Genomic DNA, 20,888 nt, shown 5'->3' with positions numbered 1-20,888 from the left:
TTATCTGATAAAATGCTTAAAACTGAACTTCCTTTCCTATAGCAAAAAAAAAAAAAAATATATATATATATATATATATAGGAATAAATATGAATAATGAATAAAAAAAATATAATATTGCATTTGTTTAGGTTATAATAGCGTCATAAAAGTAATAAATATAACTACAGCATGGGCAGGATTTCCCCCATATTCTACAACTGAGATTGCTAGGGGATTGCACCATCACCTGCAGCTGCGGGCTGCTGGCTGCTGTCAAAGCGGCCCAAACAAGGCAGTACTATGGTGAAATGGGGGTAAATCATCTGTTGAGTTCATAAACATCCGTCTCTTAATAGATTAAATTGGCTGAAATGAGATAAAATAGCATACCAGTGAGTAAAATACTGGATGTAAAAATAACCAGTGATTTATTGTGTCAGGATTTCCCGGAAGTGTAGATAAGCTGTTCTGGTCCCACCTGACCATCGAATGGTTCGCCCCGTTGCTACGCTATCTTGTGTAGACATTCTCCAGGGTGATGGAGAAGAAAATGTAGTTTGTCGGCCTCAAAGGAGAAAAATAACTACGCCGTTCGATTTCGTGTTGTGCCGTGATAACAGTTGCAATGGCCGGTATAAGGAGAGTGAACGGGAAGTTCTCTGGCATCAACACAGCCGTCAGGTAATGCTTATATCGAGGTTGTGTTTACAGAAAACGCTCGACGGAAGCTGTCAAGCTAGCCCGGCTAACGTTAGCACGAGCCGTTGTCCGTTAATAATCGACGTTCCAACGTCAGTTATCATGTAGCTAATGTTATCAATAATGCTAACGTTAGCGAGGTGGTTATGCAGTTTTATATTAGCCGGCTATGCTATTAGCATCCATTCTTAGAGATATCCTACATCCCATGATTTATTGCCAAACCCTACCGTTAATGTGTTCAGTGTGTAATGTATTCAGATATTCAGCAATGTAAAAATACTTAATTAATAATAAAGGTCTTGTATAAAAAATGTAGTCATAGAGGTATTGACAGCAACATATAAAAGTAATATAAATATAAAGAGACAGCAGATAAATCTGAGGTGTTTCCAGGTGGGACTTTTCCTCTATCTGTGATTGGTGGTGAGATGTTCAGTTATTTAATTATTTGAGCATTTTTTGAAATGACACCACATGAGAAGTTTAGAAGGAGAGTCAGTATTTGGTTTAACTGTCATCGACTCATAAACACCTGAAATGTGACCCAGAGCACACACTGCGTTTTGTATGATATCATATAAGCCAGTAATGTTGGAAATGTCTTTACCAATTTTATTATGGAAAGTGGCATAAAATAGAAATAACCAAGTATTCATACCACAGAACTGTACTCACATGCAGTACTTGAGTAAATGTACTTGGGTTTCCTAAAACAAACAACCTGAAATTAAAAATGTAACACTGATCTTGAATAAATAAATAAAAATATAACTGCGAGCGTGTATTCAGGGAAAAGCTTTGTTTAAACAAAATCTAATTTCCAACTTAACTAGTTTAATTTGAAACTGTTCTTTCCAAAGTTAAGAATGAACCCTTTTGCTTAAAATGTACTCGAGAGTTTTGTATTAGTAGCCAGCAAATCCATGACAGTATTCTTATTTTACATTTTTTATTGTCACGTGTTCCAGCTGCTGTCGCCTGCGTCAAGTTCAAGCTCTGCTCTGCGAGGGTGGTGCTGCCGCCCCCGATGGCATCCTGTGCTCTCTAGGTATGTTAAGTAGTTTTTAGATTGTTTATCTGGCCCGGTTAACTGCATTGCATTCGCGTGGCCATTCCAAAGTCTTTTTTTGTCTGTCATAGGAATTGACAGCAGATACAATGAAGGATGCACTGAGCTGGCCAAGTTCCTTTTTTATGGACTATACGGACGGAATCAGGTGAATCTGGAAAATGTCCTTGAGGAATTTCCCGAAGAAATGCTGGATGGTGAGTGTTGATCTCTGTGTTTGTCATCATATTTGTGTCATTTGCTTTTGTATTTATCTACTCTTGACACTGCGCATGTCTCTTTTCCAGATGTGATCCTGCTGATTAAGGCGGAGTGTGTTCACCTGTACTGCAACCCACTAAACTACAGTTACCTGTTACCATATGTGTCACACTGGAGGAACCTGCATCTCTACTGCATGACCGAGGCAGAGGTCCAAAACGTTTCCCTTCCCTTATAAACCTATCATTCCTGTTTATTACACTTCCTGTATGCCCGAGCTAAGCGTGTGAACCATGTCCACAGTATTTAAATATTGTCATATCCACCTCGAAATGACTGCACAATCAGTTGCATAGTTGTTTTCCAAAGTGCCTACAATTTGTGCACAGCTGAGATTAACGCCTTTCTCAAGTTGACAACCCCTGAAGTTTCTTTTCTACACACACAGTATGAAGATGAAGAAGCTGCAGAGGAATTCAAAATCTCCAGTTTTGTCACAATGGTGCAGGATTGCTGTCGTATCGGAGTACCTTACAGTTCCCAGGGTATGGATCATCACAGCTTCATCTAAACATGAATTGTTTTCGTTTGAATCACTGTACATCTCAATAAGTTATAGTACAATGTAGATTCATTAGTTATAATTACGCCACCAGTAAAAGGAAGTCTTACTTGCCCTGTTGTTTATTTTAGGACACACCCAAAGGTTTGATATGTTTATGGTGGAAAAGTGGCCCCTGATTCAAGCCTTTGCCCTAGAAGGCATCGGTGGAGGAAGCCTTTTTACCACGAAATACAAGGTATTTTGAAATGAAAAATAACGCCACCAGAAAGGAACAAACAGAATGCGTATGATCTTGTGGTCCCATGCTTCTTGTTTCATTTGGTTTTATATATTTGTGCTTTTGCAGCTAATGGACATGAGTGAGAAGCTGTGGAAGGTTTACAACAGGCTTGACCCGGTGTCCCTGGATGGCCTCCTCTCAGAGGTAACAGACACAGTGCCCATAAGTCAGTTGCTTTAATTAAGAACTATGCATACTTTTTTTAAAAAACGTTTCTTAAGAATTGACTAAATTATGAAATGTGTCCTCCTTGTCAGTTACAGTATCTAAAAATATATTTTCCAACAAATTGAATCATAATGGTTTTAATGCAGTCGTCATTTCTTTGGCTGGTTCAGGGTCATCTCAAGTCTGTAAAGGCTTGAACCTAACCAGTTAATAAGATATGTACTCTAACGTAGGCGCTGTTTGTTGTTATAGGACTTGGTGACCTTTGAGAAGCAGTGGAGTGGCTTTTTCTCCAGCATGGACCTGGAGAGTCATCTCTCTATCTTGGAGCTGTCAGAAGCACAAGCAGGAGAGGTAGGTTTATATCTGCATATTCCTATTAAAGAGAACAATATCTAAAGATATTACTAATTTTTAAATATATGGTTTTGGAACATGTGTCCAAATAACTTATCTTAATAAAATCAGATGTGAAAAGAAGATTAATAACCAACTGTGTTTGTGAGTTGTGCTGTACTGAAATATATTTTTAGAAGATAGATACTTTATTAATCCCAAACTGGGAAATTATGGGAAGTGTATTTGAACCACTTTCTCTGGAGAGCATTGTAGTCCATTTCCACTTCCTGCAAACTGAACTTGGACATGCCAAAGGTGATGGCTGAGAGAATATTGAGCCGTAGTCCGATTAAGTTTTATTTAATTTACAACAGTGTTTTTAGCCAGCATTGTCCATGGTCTGGTCTTACAGTAGTGCAGTGTACTTGTGTGATCATAACCTGTATTCTCATCAATCCACAGGCATTTCGTACATATTACTCTCATGGACTGATCTCAAGCAACATCACAGACAAAAGGTGTTCTTTATAACAGTGTCAAATGCATCAAGTTATGTTCTTGTATAGTCTACAGTTGTAGAATGAAAGAATACTATTGCCAAATCAAATATTTCTTTGTTACAGTACAAGTCGGCAGCCGTTTGTGTTGTTTGGGAAACATTCCTCGGAGGAGGAACTGAAGAGTTATTCTTTTAACTTTCCGTCAGAGAGTCATCAGGTCCGCAGCACAGGGCCTCAGGGTTCTGCAGCCAGACACATGGTGAGAAGCGGCACCTCGGTGAAGGACAACAACACTCACATTTACATTACTATATCACACTTATTCAAATCTGGGCTTGTGCCAATGTGTTTGGTAAAGCAGGACACTTGCCACTGTCAGCACTCTCCAGTATTGCAAACTGTTTTTCCACTGTGTCTAATTAAGATTCAAGTCATGTTTATTGTCACTTCCTCAGTATGTTACAGACAGAGTTGTTTCTACTAATTCCATTGTTCTATATATATGCTGACGAAACACAGACAATGACTACTTCTACTACTACTACAACTACACTTCACTCATTTTACTATTAACTACTTCTACAATATATTACTATACAGAATGCACAGAAGAGTAGATAAACATATGCAAGTGAATTTTTTATCTGTATTCTGTTATTGATAAATACAACTGGACAGGTTAACTATAACTTCAAAATCTGTATAATTAATGAACATTACAAAAAGTACAAAAAGTAAAGTTCAATAAATAATGGTATTCAAGTGAAAGAGAGAAAAGAGAAAGATTTGCTGCAGCACCATCTGCTGAAGCAATTTGGTACAACCAGTAGTCAGTATTATTTTGATAAATCATCGTCATGTGGCAAGAAACATTATTGCCGATCCTATGTCTCCTATAAAAATGACATATGGGCAATTTTGCGTCATTGGTTAACTGGGAACATGCTGCTGTGGCGAGTATAATTCAAACTAACACGTTTTATCCCATCAGCTTTTGCAGTGTGTGGCCCCCAAAGGACCTCTCGCCTGCTCCCGAACCTATTTCTTTGGAACCACCCACACCCCGTACCTCGGTGAGGTTTAGTGTATTACTTCGCTTGTGTTATACTGCATATTACCTGCATATTTGTAAAATAGCATTTTCTTATATTTTAAATAACTAGTGGCATCTGAGTCTATAATTTGTTCGTTATGTGCGTGTTTTTCTTCCACAGGAAACAAAAACACAGAACAAAAGCAAACAGAAGTCTTGTGAGTGATTTAATTTTTTATTACATGATATTTTTTTTTCTTTATTTGCTGTAAAAGTTTTGAGAATGTCTAAAGTAAAAAAATATATTTTCAGACTTTTGTCGCAGATTTATTCAGCAGCTGTTGAAGCAGTCCTTTCAGGAATCAAATGTTACTCCTCTACAACCAGTGCTACCAAGGTAACAAAAAAAAGAGCCCGCATTTTACATTGGTTTTATAGCATGTACTGTAACATGTACAGTTGCTCATTAACCCTAACCCTAATATTTTTGTAGGCTAAAGATGTGGCAGAGAACACCTTTCTGATGGGGTTGGATGCATACAACTTAAGTCAGTACCGCAGTTCTCTCAGGTACAGATTTATATTTTTTCACCTTTGTCAACTGTATAAGACAACTACACTGCAGCTTGAAATTCATTTTATTAATGTACGTTTTCGTTATGTGTTTTCTCTCTAAGGTCCAAATGTGAATTCAGCATTCAGGCTGTGAATAACCAAGGGAAGTGAGTGTTAACAATCCTTACGGTTCTTTGAATGTGTTTGGGTTTTGTTATAAAAGTCCTAAACTGACACTTTTTTTTTCCCCAGAATAATTCCACTGACTGATAAAGACAGCCGTTATGTTATAAAAACAGTAAGTTTCAGAAGCATATCATTACTATTTATTTTAATACAGGATAGCAATGAAACAACACATGTACACAGCTTTCTGTGTTTTTTCTTTTATTAATTCTACTTTCTTTAAGGCATCCCTGGTTGTCCATGACATCCCAGATCTGCAGAGGAACATGGGAGACCTGGGCTCTGTGGTCTTCTCTGAATCCTTCTTAGAGTCCAGTATCAACATTCAACAGAGAGGTACGATATTGATCAGATTATGACTAATTAGAATGGACTGCTGGTTGAATCCACAAAGGAAATTTGATTAACATAGTTAGCAGAACAAATCCACGGGTCACTGTTAACAAAAAAAAGTTTAAATAAGTCTTATTCCCTTCCATGATGATTTTATTGGTCGTTCATCTTCTGTGTCTGATTCTTCTTGTCTTCTTGTCCTGCAGATGGCACTGTGTCCTCAGACAGCTGCTACACCATCCTGACTACAACCGTGCCTCGCTACGCCTGCTGGCTGGTGTGTGTTGTGCTGAAAAATAAAATGGCCATGAATGTAAAATACAATACAGAACATATGTTTAAAGTAATTACACATGTTAATGCTTAATGTTGTTTTCAGATGGAATCTGATGTCAAGCAGTCTGAGCAAGCTCAACAGCTCACTAAGGTAAGTCCAGAAGCCTTGTACTCAAAGTTCTTTGATATTTGGTAGTCTATATTCAGTAGTTGTGTTTATCATAATGACCTAAAATATGTGTTTTAAACAGAAAGAGGATGGCACCTGTCTGGGAACTGTTCTGACCGACGCAGATGCTGCGTATGTGTTCTCCAGCAGCCAGCTCTCCACACCTGAAGAAGGTGACCGTCTTACACATGTAGTAAATGTTTGGAGTTATTTTGTAATCTTGTCTTGAACTTGGACCAGAGTTGTACATTATGTGACATAATTAATTATTCATTCAAATTTAATTTTAGGGAAGATCATTTTCTTCTCGGAGGGGATCCTGTTTGTCCATTCTCAGTATGGCAGCATTACTCTGTCCAAGGATCACATCAGCAACATCAAGTTCCATCATCCGGTATGTATATTTATTATGTGTTTTTCTTGAAAAAAATATCAGTTGTGTTGTGTGGTAAGCTGCACAGTAGACTTTTTTTCTGTACCAGAGCTGCTTGCTCATTGTTAATTTAATTTAACTGACTGGATCATGCTGTACATATGCATGTACCGTTGAACTCCTGGTACCTACATATGTGTGATTTCTGTGTCCTCTTCTTACCAGGAGTACAGCGCCGTGGCTTCTCTCTTTGTCGAATACGACGCCAGCCTGCTGCCACACCTCCCGTTCCCTCTCCACAGCTCTGATCAGTGTCTGGTCTTTGCCCTGCAGCCTAGGTCTAAGAGCCACAGGGCCTTCTATTCCCAGGTGAGACCTAAAGAGAGAGAGAGAGACCTCTGACACCTTTCAGAGGGATGATACATATGAGCTCATTTATAGTTGTTCACAAAATTAAGTTTATGATATGGTGAAAAAACAAAATTCAGGTTTTACTTGTAAATTCTTGATTTCAGTTTGACTCAATTATTGTTATTTGGAATTTTCATCTGAATGTTTGAAATGTGTGCATTGGTTTTACATTGTTTTTCGTGCTTAAGGTACATTACAACTGTATGCTTAAATGATTCGAATGAAACGTTAATGCCCACTTCCTCTTCATATCCTGCCCATTAAAGATACAGCTTTTATTTTTTTGTTGTAGGTGTTGTCCGTGTGGAAAAACTCTGAGTCTGGACTAACTCTGCATGTGTTGGAGCAAGAACACCTGACCTGGAACCAGAAAAACATGTAAGGAGACAGATTTTACGTTACCAGTTTCAGTTATCACAAAGTATAATTGGTTGAATAGTTTCCAGTTTCCATAATTATACTGACATCTGTCCATGAAATGCTCATAAAAGAAATTAGAAAGATTTATTTGTTTATTTATTTTTTTTCTGTCAGGCACACCAGGCTGCAGAAACTACACGACAGTCAGGAGCCACCAGTGGCCAAACGCAGAGGCAGCCTGAAGACTTCATACTCCCAGCTGCCAGAGCAGGAAATGTTAGTACACACCGAGTGCCTCAGAGTGGCACTAAACAAGTAATAAAACCTGATGCTAGGTATTGCTTAATCATGAGTATGTACTCCCAAAATAGCATTTAAGCCTCTCCTTCCTGATCTACTGTTTTTATCAGCGCTGACCATCTAACCTGACAAAATAACACAAATGAATGATCACTACACACTTGCCAATAATTTGTGTCCACATTCCTGACCTTTCTAAGGTTTCTTCAGCACTTTGCCCTGAGTAGCATTGGTCCCGAGCCCATTCTGTATGACCACCTGGGGGTGCTCTTCCCCTCTGCAGAGCTGAGGAAACCAGGGTCCAGCCATGCAGACAAGGTGAGTGCATGGACTTTAGACGCAGTGGAGGAACAGTGTAGCTACAGTAAACAGTTTTTCTTTTTTTAATTTAATCACGGTAAACCTAACACAGTTATTAATATCTGGCTTTTGTCAAAAGGTTGTCATCACCATCATCACTGGACTGCCAGGAAGCCATAAGGAGCGACTTTGCAACTTCCTCGTCCAACTAAACAAGGAGTGCGAAAAGTAGGAGGTTTTATCTTCGATATAAAATCATAATATTAAAAATTTTAAAAAATGCACAATTAAATAATACTCTCAATCTTTACATCCACAGGTTGGTGGTGTATGAGCCTGGTCTGAACAGCTTTTCAGCCTCTCACCTCCAGCAGTATTTGTCCAGCTTCCTAGAGAGCCAGAGAGGCACAAGAGGCAAGCCTCGTCTGTTGCTGCTCTCACCTGGGTAAGAAAGCAGTCATCCAGCAAAGCAGAACTGAGCTAAAGAAGCATTAAATCCACAAAATATGTGAAAATAACCATCTGACATTCATTCATTAGTCTGTAACTTTAATGCTATTGAGTACATTGCTTTGTTTGTTGTGGTATTCAGATCAATTGAAATCTTGACTTCGCAGATACACGGATGTTCTGGATGTGGTCCAGGCCGTGCTCTTCCACCCCGACCCGGTCGTCCAGGCGTGTTTCACCATTGGCGCCGTCACTGCCTGTGTGAACCCCCTCGCCTCCTGTATGGAGCACAGGTAAGTTTTCCGGGTCTCGACTCTGCCACGTAACACATGAAACGAGCTTTGACAGGATAAAGTAAATAGCAATGAGCAAAGGTGAACAGCTAGCGGCAAATGTTAACCGCGCATTAAGGCATATTTTGACCCTCTGTGCAAAGTTAAAGAGGTTACATAAGCTAAAACAAACCATTGTTAAAATATTTTTGAGTAACACAGACAGAGCAGATGATTACAGATAGTGCTGGATGTTGATAAATTGTTGAAGCCCTGGGGGTTTCTAGGATAAGGTTACATGACATTTTTAACTGTTAAAAGTTGCGGCCGGGTCCCTTTTACAGAGGGGATCAGCCCCACATTTAATCTCACTCTCCTTTTGTTACAGGCTTTAGATGTAGCTTACTGAGCTTGTCGGTGTCCTAGATTGACTGAGCTGCTCCACACAATATGACATACCACTCCGGTTAATAGGTTGTTTTCCAGTGCACAAGCAAACTGGATTGGCCAGTGATACTGACACACAGATGAATTCAATCTAGAGGGTCTGCTTTATACAACATGCTTTGAGGACTACTGCCATTGTCTGTCTGCACCAGGAATTCAATTGGAAAACGTTAAAGTGTTATAGCAAACATCCTGTATTCGATTCTGAAAAGTAACAATCATAAACACTAAATAATGACATAAATATCCATCTATCAATTATCTATCATCACTTGTCCTCTGGAGGGTTACGGGAGGCTGGAGCCCATCTCAGCTGTCACACACGGGTCTGAGATAACCGTATAAAATGATCATTGTAAACACAGTGATTGTTCACAAAGCTGAGCATCAATAATAAATCTTGCAGATATTTTGGATCGTGTGCCCAAACATGCTGTAATGACCCTCCAGTCAAACGGCTTGTTGTTCAGCAGTGGAAAAAATGTGTAATAGGTGGTTTAGTTAGCAATGCGCTTAGCAATGACTTTTCCATTTGAGCCATCTTCAGAAAGCCCCCTGTCACTCTCTTGCTATAGATTGTGTGGAAGTCTATGGACCCTTACTGTCCCGCTAATTGGGTGTGGTTAGCCCAGCTTAGGCTTGACCCGACTGTCACCCCCTTCAGCATAGCCCCTTTAAGCCCTCAGATCCACATGTGCGACCAACACACCCTCCTCACTGAAGCTCATCAGTCAGTCATGATCTATTCTTTGTGATGGATGTAGACAGTTCATTACATCAGGACAGGAAAGATAAATGCCTTTCAAATTGCTGATCCACCAGCCTGCAGGCTCCCTGAGAGCTGCAGCAGAGGGTCTGTGGTGGCGGGAGGGAGACTTGGCTCGCAGTGGCTGTTCAGAAAGCGTTGTGTAACACTGATCGATCGGAAAACTTGGGATGAATTATTAAAATAAATAATATAAATTGGATTACAGAAAGCTTTTACATTGGTCAGTTGCCAGTCATAGCCATAATGTCATGCCATGAAAAATGCCTCAACGTGGACGGGACGGGACGGGGCGGGGGGGGGGGCTTGCTAGCCAAGGGCCATAACATGGAATTAGTCTGTTTATTGCTGCACAACTTTGGCATGCAAACATCAGTCATAAATAGACTTCTCTCTAGTGATGATACTGTGCAAGCGAAGGTTAAATAAAGAGGATTTTTAATGAATAAATTAAAACACAGATCTTGTACATTAACCTTGTAGTCATATCTACAGTGCAGCGGTTAAATTATATTTTAATTTGGCCAGCTGATAGCACTATCCTCAGATATACTGCATATTTAACTTAAGTCCTTCTGTCTCTCGTCTCTTTAGGTTTGCTTTTCCTAAGCTGTTGGAGCAGTGCAGTCAAGGTTAGTCAATTGTTGCATTTTACTACTTCCTTCCCAACAATAAAACACATACATTCTTTTAAAGCCACATTGTGTTTTGTTTATTAATACAATTTCTTGATTAACAGAAAAAATATCAGGTGATTTAAATAGTGTTAAATGCTGAATCAAGGGACTTTTACTTGTGAAATCTGTTGGAGAGGGACCTCTTGTTGTAGGGAGAATGAAAGTCACCTTGAAACATCACACATTCACAGTAACACTTTCCCCCGAGCATCAGTGAAAGTTTATGATTTTACAGTTAATATTCAAATTTTATCTGAAATTACATAATTTTTATTTTGGATTACTGTCATCAACATTATCATCTTTGTTTCTGGATCCATAAACAAGGCTGTCTGATGGAATGAACAATCACCACAACCTGTTTCAAAATCCCCCATTATGCCATTTATGGTGTTTCAGTCGTTTGAAGAAAACAACATGTCAGTTGAGCTTCCAGCAGCAGTAGCAGCAGCAGTAGTAGTAGCAGCCACTGAATCAAACCTAGTGTAAAATATGGTATTTCAGCAGTGGCAAGAGACAGCGTTTTGTATTTTCAGGAAAGTGATCCATTTTCTCCCAGAATTCACATTCACATTTTCTTTTTCTGTTTTTTTTTTTTTCTCGCCCTCGTTGTGTGTCAGGTGTTGTGAGTACAGTGGTGTTCACTGGGCTGACAGCAGAGAAGAAGCACCCTCTCATGCAGCATGTTCAGCAGTTGGTACGCTCTGCCAACCCCACCGCTGCCTTCATACTGGCAGAGAGAGGAGCTGTCACCAGGTAGGCGCCCACAGAATCATGATCAATGCTGCACGCTGTCACTTAACCGCTTTTATCTTCGCCTAAAATATTCACTCTAGGCTACATTGTATTCCACTTTTTGAGTCTTATGTTTGAGTCTGTTGGGTCCGAGGACTGCTCGGCATATTGTAAAACAATATTTCATTCTTGATGTTAAATGCCTCTTATGGATAGAGGGTATTTAATAAGTAATTGTTTATATATGCTTATATTTCTGGACATTTTACAGTTTATCATTGAAAGTAAAGTATACTTCTTTTCTGTCTTTAGGAATGAAGATGTGACTCCGATATTGTCTGACAGCAGCTTCAGTGAGCCGCAGATGCTGAGAGCACGTTACGTCCTCTACCCTGGATGGTAAGACAACCGCGTGTCCTCCTGTATCCACACTCAAACACCTTTTTGGCTGCTGAACGACAGATTCATTCCTGCCTTGGCTTCCCTCAGTTCTGCCTCCCTGCAGTTTAATTGCCACTCAGCTGCAGTGGTGGGGTATCGGCTGCTGATTGCTGTAAAGCCCCTCAGGGCATCTCGTGTTCTATCACCAGTTGCCTTCTGGCAGCACAGTAACAAGCTGTTGGCCACGCAGTTGCCATGTACACAGAGGGGGTCTCTTTCCCCTTGGAACTGGTCCATTTAGCCTTCATGCCTCGATGGTCAGCCTAATATGTACCTCTGCTAAATCCTCCCCTCAGATCATACTCTGGGTAGTCTGGCTCTTTAATTCACTCATCTTCCAGCATTAATGTCTGTGTGCTGTGTTTGAAGGGCTTCTTACACGTCCTTCGCTCTTAGACCAGTACAGGAAACCTTTTCACCTACTGACACGAGTATCTACATTTACAGATCGAGTCATTCGCACCCTCACTTTCGCCAGCAAATCAAATACACTGGCCTCTTTTCTGTGAGCAGCTGGTAGTGTAAACAACTTTCCAGCCAAAGACAAAATGTAGCCCAAACATTTGGCTTGCTCTGCACTTAACTTTCTCACCATTTGTATAATGTGCACATGTTCTTTGTTCCAGGTGCAAAGGACGCTTCTTTTCTGGTTCCGGGACTCTGGTCCTCACCCAGCAGCGTGTGGCTTTCAGCCGGCCCCTAGAGAGGCCTCTGTTTGTCACCCGCTGTAAAGGTGAGATGGAAAGAAAGCTCCCCCTCCCTCCTTTTCTATAATTTTTTTTTTACTCTTTACACGTGACAGAAGCTCCAGATATGAGCTGGCAGGATTAGGTTATGATTACATAAGCTGTCTTTCTCTCCAAATATGGAGACAGCTGAGGTCTCAAAGTAATTATCAGCCGTTGATGTGAAATAATCTGTGTTCCCTAAGGATGCACTTACAATTCTTTTCACCAATCTTGCTTTCCAATATTATTGTTAGATTTTATGACTTGTTTGACAACAGTCGCTACTAAAACTCTTATATTTTCCCTCTAGCGATCAAGTCATCACTAAGGCCGAGCCCATTCCGAGGAAATGTGTACAATATTTGGGGAAAAGTCAAGTTTTCCGGTAAGTACTTCATATTTTCATTTCATTTTCATCTTATAAAATACACAACCTTTGACATTTTTTCAGATCAGAACTTGCTAATGATAAGCGTTACTAAACAAATGTGACTTCTTCCCTTGGTAAATATTTCACCTGCATTTGCATTTCCCAGTCTTGGGGAAATTATTAGAGAAAAGGTTTCTCTCAAGGCAGGCAAGGAGCTCCAGACGGTAGGAAATACTGCTCGCTTGTTGCTCTGGTGTCTGGTGTTTAGGATTCAGCTCATAGTGCACTGGTTTGGTTTCCTCCACGTAGTTTTTTCTCACTCCTTTTTGATTTAAAGACCTGTATGGAGGTGTTGCATGAGGAGAGAGTGCAGGTGCCTGTGAGAAGATGTACAACGAATGTGCGGATATTTGTATAGTTTGGAAAGTGCAGTATGAAATGAGTGTGGCTGCTGGATGATCCTGAGACGACTACTCACATTTCCTCAGTGTGTATCTCAGTCACTGTCTTTAGGGTAGCGTATCATTAATGTCATTTTACTTTGGTTTTTGTATTTAGCTGTTTTACATTCTACACATCATTGAATTAGAACATATTTGCTATAATTTATTACGTTTTGTTCTACATGTGAATTCTGTGAGCCATTTTGGGATCAGAGGGACTTTATGGATTCTAAAACATTAACACCCCACCAACAGCATGCTGGGTACTATATGAAGCCGCTGTAGCAGGTGTTACACAAGGTGCGAACTTTATGAGACTTGAATCTGAGCTCCTTCATCTCTGACACCTCCAGACTCAGACCAACTGATGGAGGTGAGCTACAATGTCGTGAGTGGGAGCCTGAGTGTCCTCCCAGAGCAAAGCATTGACCCTGTGACCCCAGGCCCCAAAGAGACCAACACTTCCTGTTTCCTGATCTTTGATGGTGTCGGCCTCCGTGAGGATGGACTGAAGGACTGGCTGAGACTGTGTGCCAAGCCGGTAACTTCCCAGTACACTCTCTGTATAAATATACTGTCATGTAGCTTGAATCAGGTGTAGGGAAATGAAATGTGCTAACCACAAGGCTGTTGTTCCTTATTGATGTTTACAGAGGCAGACAGAGAAGGCAAGGAAGACTAAAAATACTCTCTCAACACAAGAAATCAAGAACATACACGTGAGTGTCAAGTTTACGAGCTCGAAACTGCAGGGAGCTGTGTTCATCTGCAAAAGATTCAACAAGTTTATTGTCGTATACACAGCAAAGGTTCCGCTGAGTAATGAAGTTCTGACTTTACGAGTTCCCGTCACACAACTGAAATAAACTACTAAACTAAAATAAAGAAAATAAACTTAACTCTGAGCATAGAAAATAAATAAAGGGTGTAGTCAGAATATAAGGTGTAATACTGTCACAGTGGTAGGACATTCAGAATGTAAACTATAATAATGTATGATGTAATGGAAAATAATTACTTTATAAAAGGTGCCAAAGAGCAAAATGACTTGAAAAGAAAAGCTTGGGCTAGTTTGAGAAGTGTTACCTCTAATATCCACAGCAGGCGGCTTTTTGGTTGTGACACGGCCACCGGAGCCTGAGAGCTAACAGGATGAGAACACTGGTGAACACTTAAAAATGACCCAATCAGCAAACTAACAGCTAGACGCAGACAAAACTCTCAGCTTCTGAATTGCTTCCAGTGGGCTTTAAAGCCATGCAAAGGACAGAACATAGCCAGCTGCAACATGGCCGCCTCCTGTGGAAATCCAGGGTTATTAATGTGGGATCAATAATCTGAACTTGATATTGACTTGATGTTTTTCTTCAGGTGACCCGACACTTGGACCCACTACCACCAGGCTACTTCTACAACGGCTATCAATATCTTGACATCTTCGGGGAGAAAAGAAGCTTCCATCCCAGTATCCTTTCCATTGTTGAATCCCAGTTACACCCAATCAGGCACAAATACGTTTTAAACAACCGTTAATGTGGATAGGAGGCTGACATTTAGACACATGGTCACTCTGCAGATGTGGCTGCATCTGTGTGCTCTGGTTTGTCGTTTTCCCTACATCGCTTTCACTCCAGACATGGACGAGTTTATCAAAGAGTATATCGCTGAGGCCAACAAAGAGATCGACCAATTCAACCGTCAGCTGGAGCTGCAGGGCCAGCCCGACCTGTTTGAACCATGATGGAGTGCGTGTGTACGTTCACTCCATCTGTCTTGTTGAAGTTTTAAGGGAAGCACTGCGGGAGGGACGGGGAGGGCACGGGGGTTACGTACTGAACACTCCACTAGAATGGTCAATGTGTGTTCACACCGCATGAATCTTGAGTAACTGCAGCTGCTAGAAGTCTACTCCATTCATCTATGTGCTATGTCACTTTGTTTCCCTGTGAGGTAGCATAAACCTATCAAGTCCGGTTATGTCATAGTGTGGCTGTTTGCCTTACTTCTTGCTTCACTATTTATTGAACAGTTGAGCCCGGGAACATTGTTATGAAGTGGAAGTGACGAGTTGATGTGGTCACTTGTATTAATTCAGATCAGGGCAGGGATGTTTGACAGGGACTTGCTCACAACTGCAGACAAATCTGAAACATAACGTCACACAAGAGCCCCATGTTTCCAGATAGTTTTAGCGTGATTACGCCATGAAGCCTGCGAGCTATGAGACTTTCACAATTGAAGGGAATTTCCAAACCACACACTCCTACAGCCCGTGTGTGTTTCTCTTCATCACAGTTGGCAAATTAATGCTTCTATTTCTGGGTAGCCGTGTGATTCTTGTGGGCTCCCTGGTGGGGTTTCTCAAGAATCGCTCCTCCTCTGTTGTCACCCAATCCACGGTCCACCTGTTAGCTTGTCTGCAAAGCCACGCTGCGGCAGAGGCAGCGCTTGGCCATAGAGCTGTAAACATTAGACAGCCTGTTGGCTGCAGACAGCTGATGAATGAGGCCATTAATCACATAGCTATACGCCGTCCCACTGCTTTATTTTAAGACTCCTGAAGTGAATCTCATGAAAGTGCAATAAAACTGATCTGTCCCTGTTGCGTAACAGCTGTCGCAAAACGCGTTGAACCACTCCAAGCTTCCAGCTTCCACGTCCCTCAGAAACATTTCCTCAGAGCAGCGTATCCTGCTCGTTGTACTGCTGCTACTAAACAGTGAGGTACTATATAGATGGATAGATGGAGGATGTTAAGCTCAGCGTCAGTGCAGCCGGCTGTGGATCACACATTGCACCATTCCGTTTGTTGCTTTTGTTATAAGTGTGAACATTCCCATAATCTTTTGTGTCGATACGTTTGGGTAGGACCGGGGGGAAAAAAGGAAGCTGTCTGGAAAAACCTTGATTCACTTTATTGTTTTTGGGGGGTAATTAGGGGTAAACATGATCGGAGTCGTTAGTAAAAGGTATCAGGCTTTGTATCAGTGGTGTGATGTTCCAGAGACTCAGCCTTAGTGTCCTGTTTAAATGAGTAGTTATGCTGCTGTTTTCTCTGCGATGGTGTAACACACTAATGTTCTATGCATGTCTTCCTCTTACCAGGGCTCCTACACAGGTTTTGAAATTTAATGACTAGTAAGAAAAATCATTTGATAAACAATCTGAAGATTGTCTTGTGCTGCTATTTGTGCAGCTGCATATATATAGGTGCAGTAAACGCTACTTAAATTATAAGAACAGTACAAAAGCTTGAAAAATGTTTAGAAGCTGAGAATGTGTCGGAGCCCTGTCACAGTATCTGGAGATGGATGGCTTTCATTCACTATGGGGTTAGCAGTGTAACATGGAGACTAAACAATGTTTGGGTCAATTGGTCGTTGCTTACGGCTGCAGCGTACATTGACCAGCTTACCAAAAAAAATGCCTGTTAGTAGAGGAATGAGGTTTCTGCTCAGAGTATATTTGAAGTTCATCACCTAATTCACAGCAAAGTCTGCTGGTGAGACGAAAGCTTTCTGATGTAAGAAACGTGTCTCAGCCGCCGGCAACCAAAAATAAACGTACACGTCAGTCTGACAGCGCCGTCAGCCGTCAGTACAATTGAAACAACTGATCATTTTTTCACTCTTCCAGACGAACAGAGTGATTACGTTTATAGCGAGCTATTTTCCTCCAGATGACCTCTCTGTCTGTCCGTGCAGATTCAAATAATTCTGAGCCTGAACTCAGCCCCGACGCTGCTGGCCCCATCCGTCCACTTTAATCTGAACAAGCCGTGCCGTCTTCTGCTAGGTGTGCCGCCGTCTCCTAGACAAATCACAGATAGTATGAAATAGCACAAAACATAGCGGTGCTGTACGCCTCCTAACGTGTATCACCCAGGCATGTTCCAGATAGCCAGCAAAAGAGGGGCCAGCGTGGAGAGGAGGGGCTCGGTCTGTTACCTCCTCTCTTACTGTCCTTCTCTTTTACTCTTAATAAGAAGTGCAATTGTTCCTTGTGTTATTTTATGTATTCTACTTGCGGTACCCTCAAATAGCTCTTTAAGGACAAAGCTGGGGAAACAAATGAGCTGCTAAATTCTCAGTCTCTCACAGCTTGTATTCTGCGGTCCGCTGGATCCCTGCTCTGAGTGCTTGTCGCTCATGTAACAAGTCAAGGGTTTGGTGTAAAATTAAATGCCAAAAAAAACGCTTACGTGTGCGTACAAACGCCTGGTGTTAAAAAAAATGCAAATAGATTATAGTGGGCTTTTAAAAAAATAATATAATATATAACTTAAATCCTTCGCTGACAAAATAACAACTCTCGTTTAAGCTGGATCCTCTTTTCAGAGATGCACTCTCTAAGCTGTCTGTTTGGAGCAACAGTTGCCGTCATTCTTAGCTTATGTAATACTGCAGAGAGTTACCTTGAGTGACAGTGAAATAGCTGTGGGGCAGATGTACGGGAGACTGAAAGTTTCACGACTTTGAAACCCCCGCTGCCCGTCAGCGAGCGGAGCCACAGAAACTCTTAATTGGCCGAGAGATCAAAAACGAGTCCTTAAAGAGTCGAGGGTTATGTAAGATGTTTGTGAGATTTAAATCGAATTACCACTAACAGATATAGACGCATATACACGGCTACTACTAAGTCTGTCTACACTATTCTGCATGTGTTGAGATGTCAAGTGAATATGACGCCACATATAAACTGACAGAATTGCCTTTCACCAAACTGGTACAGCAAAGAAAAAAAACAACTTATTTTACATATCTGCTAAGAATTTGAATTACCTCGAGACAACAAATAGTATTTTTATAAGACTGTGAATTGAGCGTTCTAGATGCAAACAAAAAGTTTCCTTTTCGCACAAGCTTCAAAAAAAAAAGAAAAGCAGATGCAACTTTTTTTCTAGCGCAAAACTCGAGGATCTGATCCGTTGCGAGACATCAGGTTTCTCTGATCCAGCAGTGCCTTGGCTGCAGCTAAGAAAAGCAGAGATTAAAGCTGCGTTCAGAGCTCCATCCTTCTCCCCGCAACTGGACTAGGCGGGGAGGAGGAGGAGGAGGAGGAGGAGGAGGAGGCGTTGTCAGGCGAGGATCCGTCCTTCAACAGTGTTGGTGAAAGGAATCCGTGGAGTCGTTCTTTAAAGCAATGTGTTTTTACTGAGCCAGAGGGCAGAGTAGGCAAGGTCACACAAAGGAGGCCGCTGGCGGGCTCAGGATAATTCAGGTGTTCTTACAAACTGACCAAAAAGATGTGAGGGGGGAGGGAGGGATGGGGGGAGGGGACAGGGCTGGGTACCATAGAAAGACCGTTCTTAGATGTATTTATATTTAGTTATTTATGAAAAACAAGTTCCGAAGGTTTCTAGAACAAAAGCTTCGTTTTTTTTTCAAACATTTATTTTTTAAATTTTAAATTTTTTATGGTTTACTCCCAGCAGCCCTAGTGAGGATATAAAACCTGCAAAGTATGCCCCCCTCCCCCTCACTAAAGGAGGAGGATTGAGTTTGTGACTAAAGTTGGGTGACTCCTACTTATTGCACATGGGAGCCCCACCGAGCCCCCCACAAGCCTCTACGTGTGACGGCTGCGCGGCCCTCTGGCAACACTTGAGCACTCTGGTGTCTTCATCCTGTACGTGGAGGCTAGCCATTCTGTAGCTGAAGTTATAGGACAAAAACAAAGTTTGGTGTTAATTGCTTTTAATTGGTTCGGTGGAGGGAAATGTAAAAGTTCTTGTACTGTGAGGCTGGTTGAACGATGTTCAAAGCGGCCCTTCGGTGCTGAACACACGCACTTCCTGAAGAAGTTGATGTTTTTATGGTATTTTTGTGCTTATTGGAGGAAAAAAAAGGCGGCTTGGAATGACTGACCAAATACTTCTCTGGCCTCAGGGGACCGTTGATACTAATTGTTCTGTCCTATCAAGGTGGAAAAGGGAATCGCGCACTCGTCACCTCGCAGTCCTCAGACGGCGAGAAGATTTCACTCAGGTGTACTTATTTGTTCCCGCACCTGAGATTACACACTTGCCCTATCAAATTCTCACAGCCTCTCAGAAGAAGATGGAGGTGAAATTGTGGTTAATATCTTCTGTCTGATGCCACGCACCAGCTGGCCATGAGCGGGAAAAAAAAAAGAACCGTTTCATGTCTCCATGGCAGAATTAGATCTATGAAGAAAAAAAAAGCAAAGGGCTCATTTCTTCCTCCCTTATCTACAGGACGTCCAAAGTAAAAGGAAATCTACCTTTTTGAGGTCTCCACATAGCGATGAGAAGCAACTTCAAATGTGCCAAGCTGACTCCCACGTTTGTTTTGAGGATGTTCACAGAACGTGAGCTAAAGCGACTGCATTTGCACAAAAAACTACTGTAACTTCTGTTTTTTTCCTGTGACTGATGCTTTTATAAACTAATTGTTGTATTTATTGCACCACATAATACATTAAATATTTATACGGCTGATCGGAGTTTGCTCTTTTGTCACTCAGTGCGATTGTTTTCCGTTCTGCTGCTGTACTCGGTGTCATAAGTACTTTTGCTTTCGCTCAAACCTGAGCCACAGAGCTCCCTGTTAATGGGATAACAGACCGTCTATGGTGTGTGTGTGTGTGTGTGTGTGTGTGTGTGTGTGTGTGTGTGTGTGTGTAAGAGCTTGTTCTGTTTGTGTGTTTTGAGCATTAACTCACTTTGCTGAGGAGAAGTGGCAGCTGAAACAGTGCTGAGGGAATGTGAGGAATCCCACCCCACATATCCCTCCATTTCCTCACTCTCTCTGTCTCTGTGTCTAAAGAGAAAGGAAGATAGCGTCTCTCCGTGTGTCCTTGTATTGTTGCCAGGCAGATACAGTCCTCCACATGGCTAACCTCTGACATCAGCGTTTCCTCGCCTCTCTGCGCTGCCACCACCGCGCCGCCAGTTTCTCCCCAGCGACTCAAGGCAAGCGTACCCTCCCAGATACGATTAGCACACTTAGAGCACGCTCTCTCCATATCTCCTCCACCGTTAACCGCCCTTTTTTTTTTTTTTTTTTCCCTCCACACCCCTCCATTGTTGTATTTTTACTGAGGCACGGAGCTATTTGTGGGCTATTATGACAGCCACATGTAAACACTCATCGCTCCCGCTGGCGTCTGCCAAAGCCTGCTGAGTGGGCCCAGGTCACTACAACAATGGATCACTGTACAGGGCTGGATTTGTTCGCTTTTATTACGTGGGATTGCTGGGGCGTTCTTTCTAGCTCCGAGGCTAATGAGGTGATATGTTGCATGTTTTGGTGGGATGGAAAGAAGGGTATCTCCAACTTAAACTGTCCCCTGGGTTTGACTGTTTCTGGCTGCGTCTATCGTGGTGACGTTGGCAGTTTATTAGGTACACCTAGCTAAAAGTAATGTGGTCTAATCACTTATTTTAGTGAGATTCTTCATTCTGACTGTCCGGTTTCTTCTTCTCATGTGTGAAA

At 41.5% G+C, this 20,888-nt stretch overlaps 1 protein-coding gene across 1 annotated transcript; it reads left to right on the top strand.

Annotated features, from left to right (window-relative positions):
* The first annotated feature begins 465 nt into the window (after positions 1 to 465).
* On the top strand, positions 466 to 19,889 carry dnaaf9 (dynein axonemal assembly factor 9). Its single transcript, XM_084568799.1, has 38 exons — positions 466 to 663; positions 1,653 to 1,732; positions 1,825 to 1,950; positions 2,041 to 2,165; positions 2,403 to 2,499; positions 2,648 to 2,754; positions 2,866 to 2,943; positions 3,220 to 3,321; positions 3,769 to 3,824; positions 3,930 to 4,065; positions 4,798 to 4,879; positions 5,021 to 5,057; positions 5,152 to 5,236; positions 5,333 to 5,409; positions 5,517 to 5,561; positions 5,647 to 5,692; positions 5,805 to 5,916; positions 6,120 to 6,190; positions 6,293 to 6,340; positions 6,441 to 6,531; positions 6,649 to 6,752; positions 6,957 to 7,100; positions 7,435 to 7,520; positions 7,677 to 7,778; positions 8,003 to 8,120; positions 8,242 to 8,330; positions 8,422 to 8,547; positions 8,720 to 8,845; positions 10,632 to 10,669; positions 11,335 to 11,470; positions 11,762 to 11,848; positions 12,517 to 12,623; positions 12,929 to 13,003; positions 13,785 to 13,972; positions 14,085 to 14,150; positions 14,803 to 14,896; positions 15,066 to 15,184; positions 19,649 to 19,889. The coding sequence occupies exons 1-37, from the start codon at positions 608 to 610 to the stop codon at positions 15,170 to 15,172; spliced, it is 3,450 nt and encodes a 1,149-aa protein (XP_084424925.1). The 5' UTR covers positions 466 to 607; the 3' UTR covers positions 15,173 to 15,184; positions 19,649 to 19,889.
* The last annotated feature ends 999 nt before the right edge of the window (positions 19,890 to 20,888 follow it).

This window comes from Chelon labrosus (assembly GCF_963514085.1).
Source record: "Chelon labrosus genome assembly, chromosome: 20".
Lineage (NCBI taxonomy): Eukaryota > Metazoa > Chordata > Actinopteri > Mugiliformes > Mugilidae > Chelon > Chelon labrosus.
Note: the sequence above shows the minus strand (reverse complement) of the source record. Positions and strands in the feature narration are given on the sequence as shown.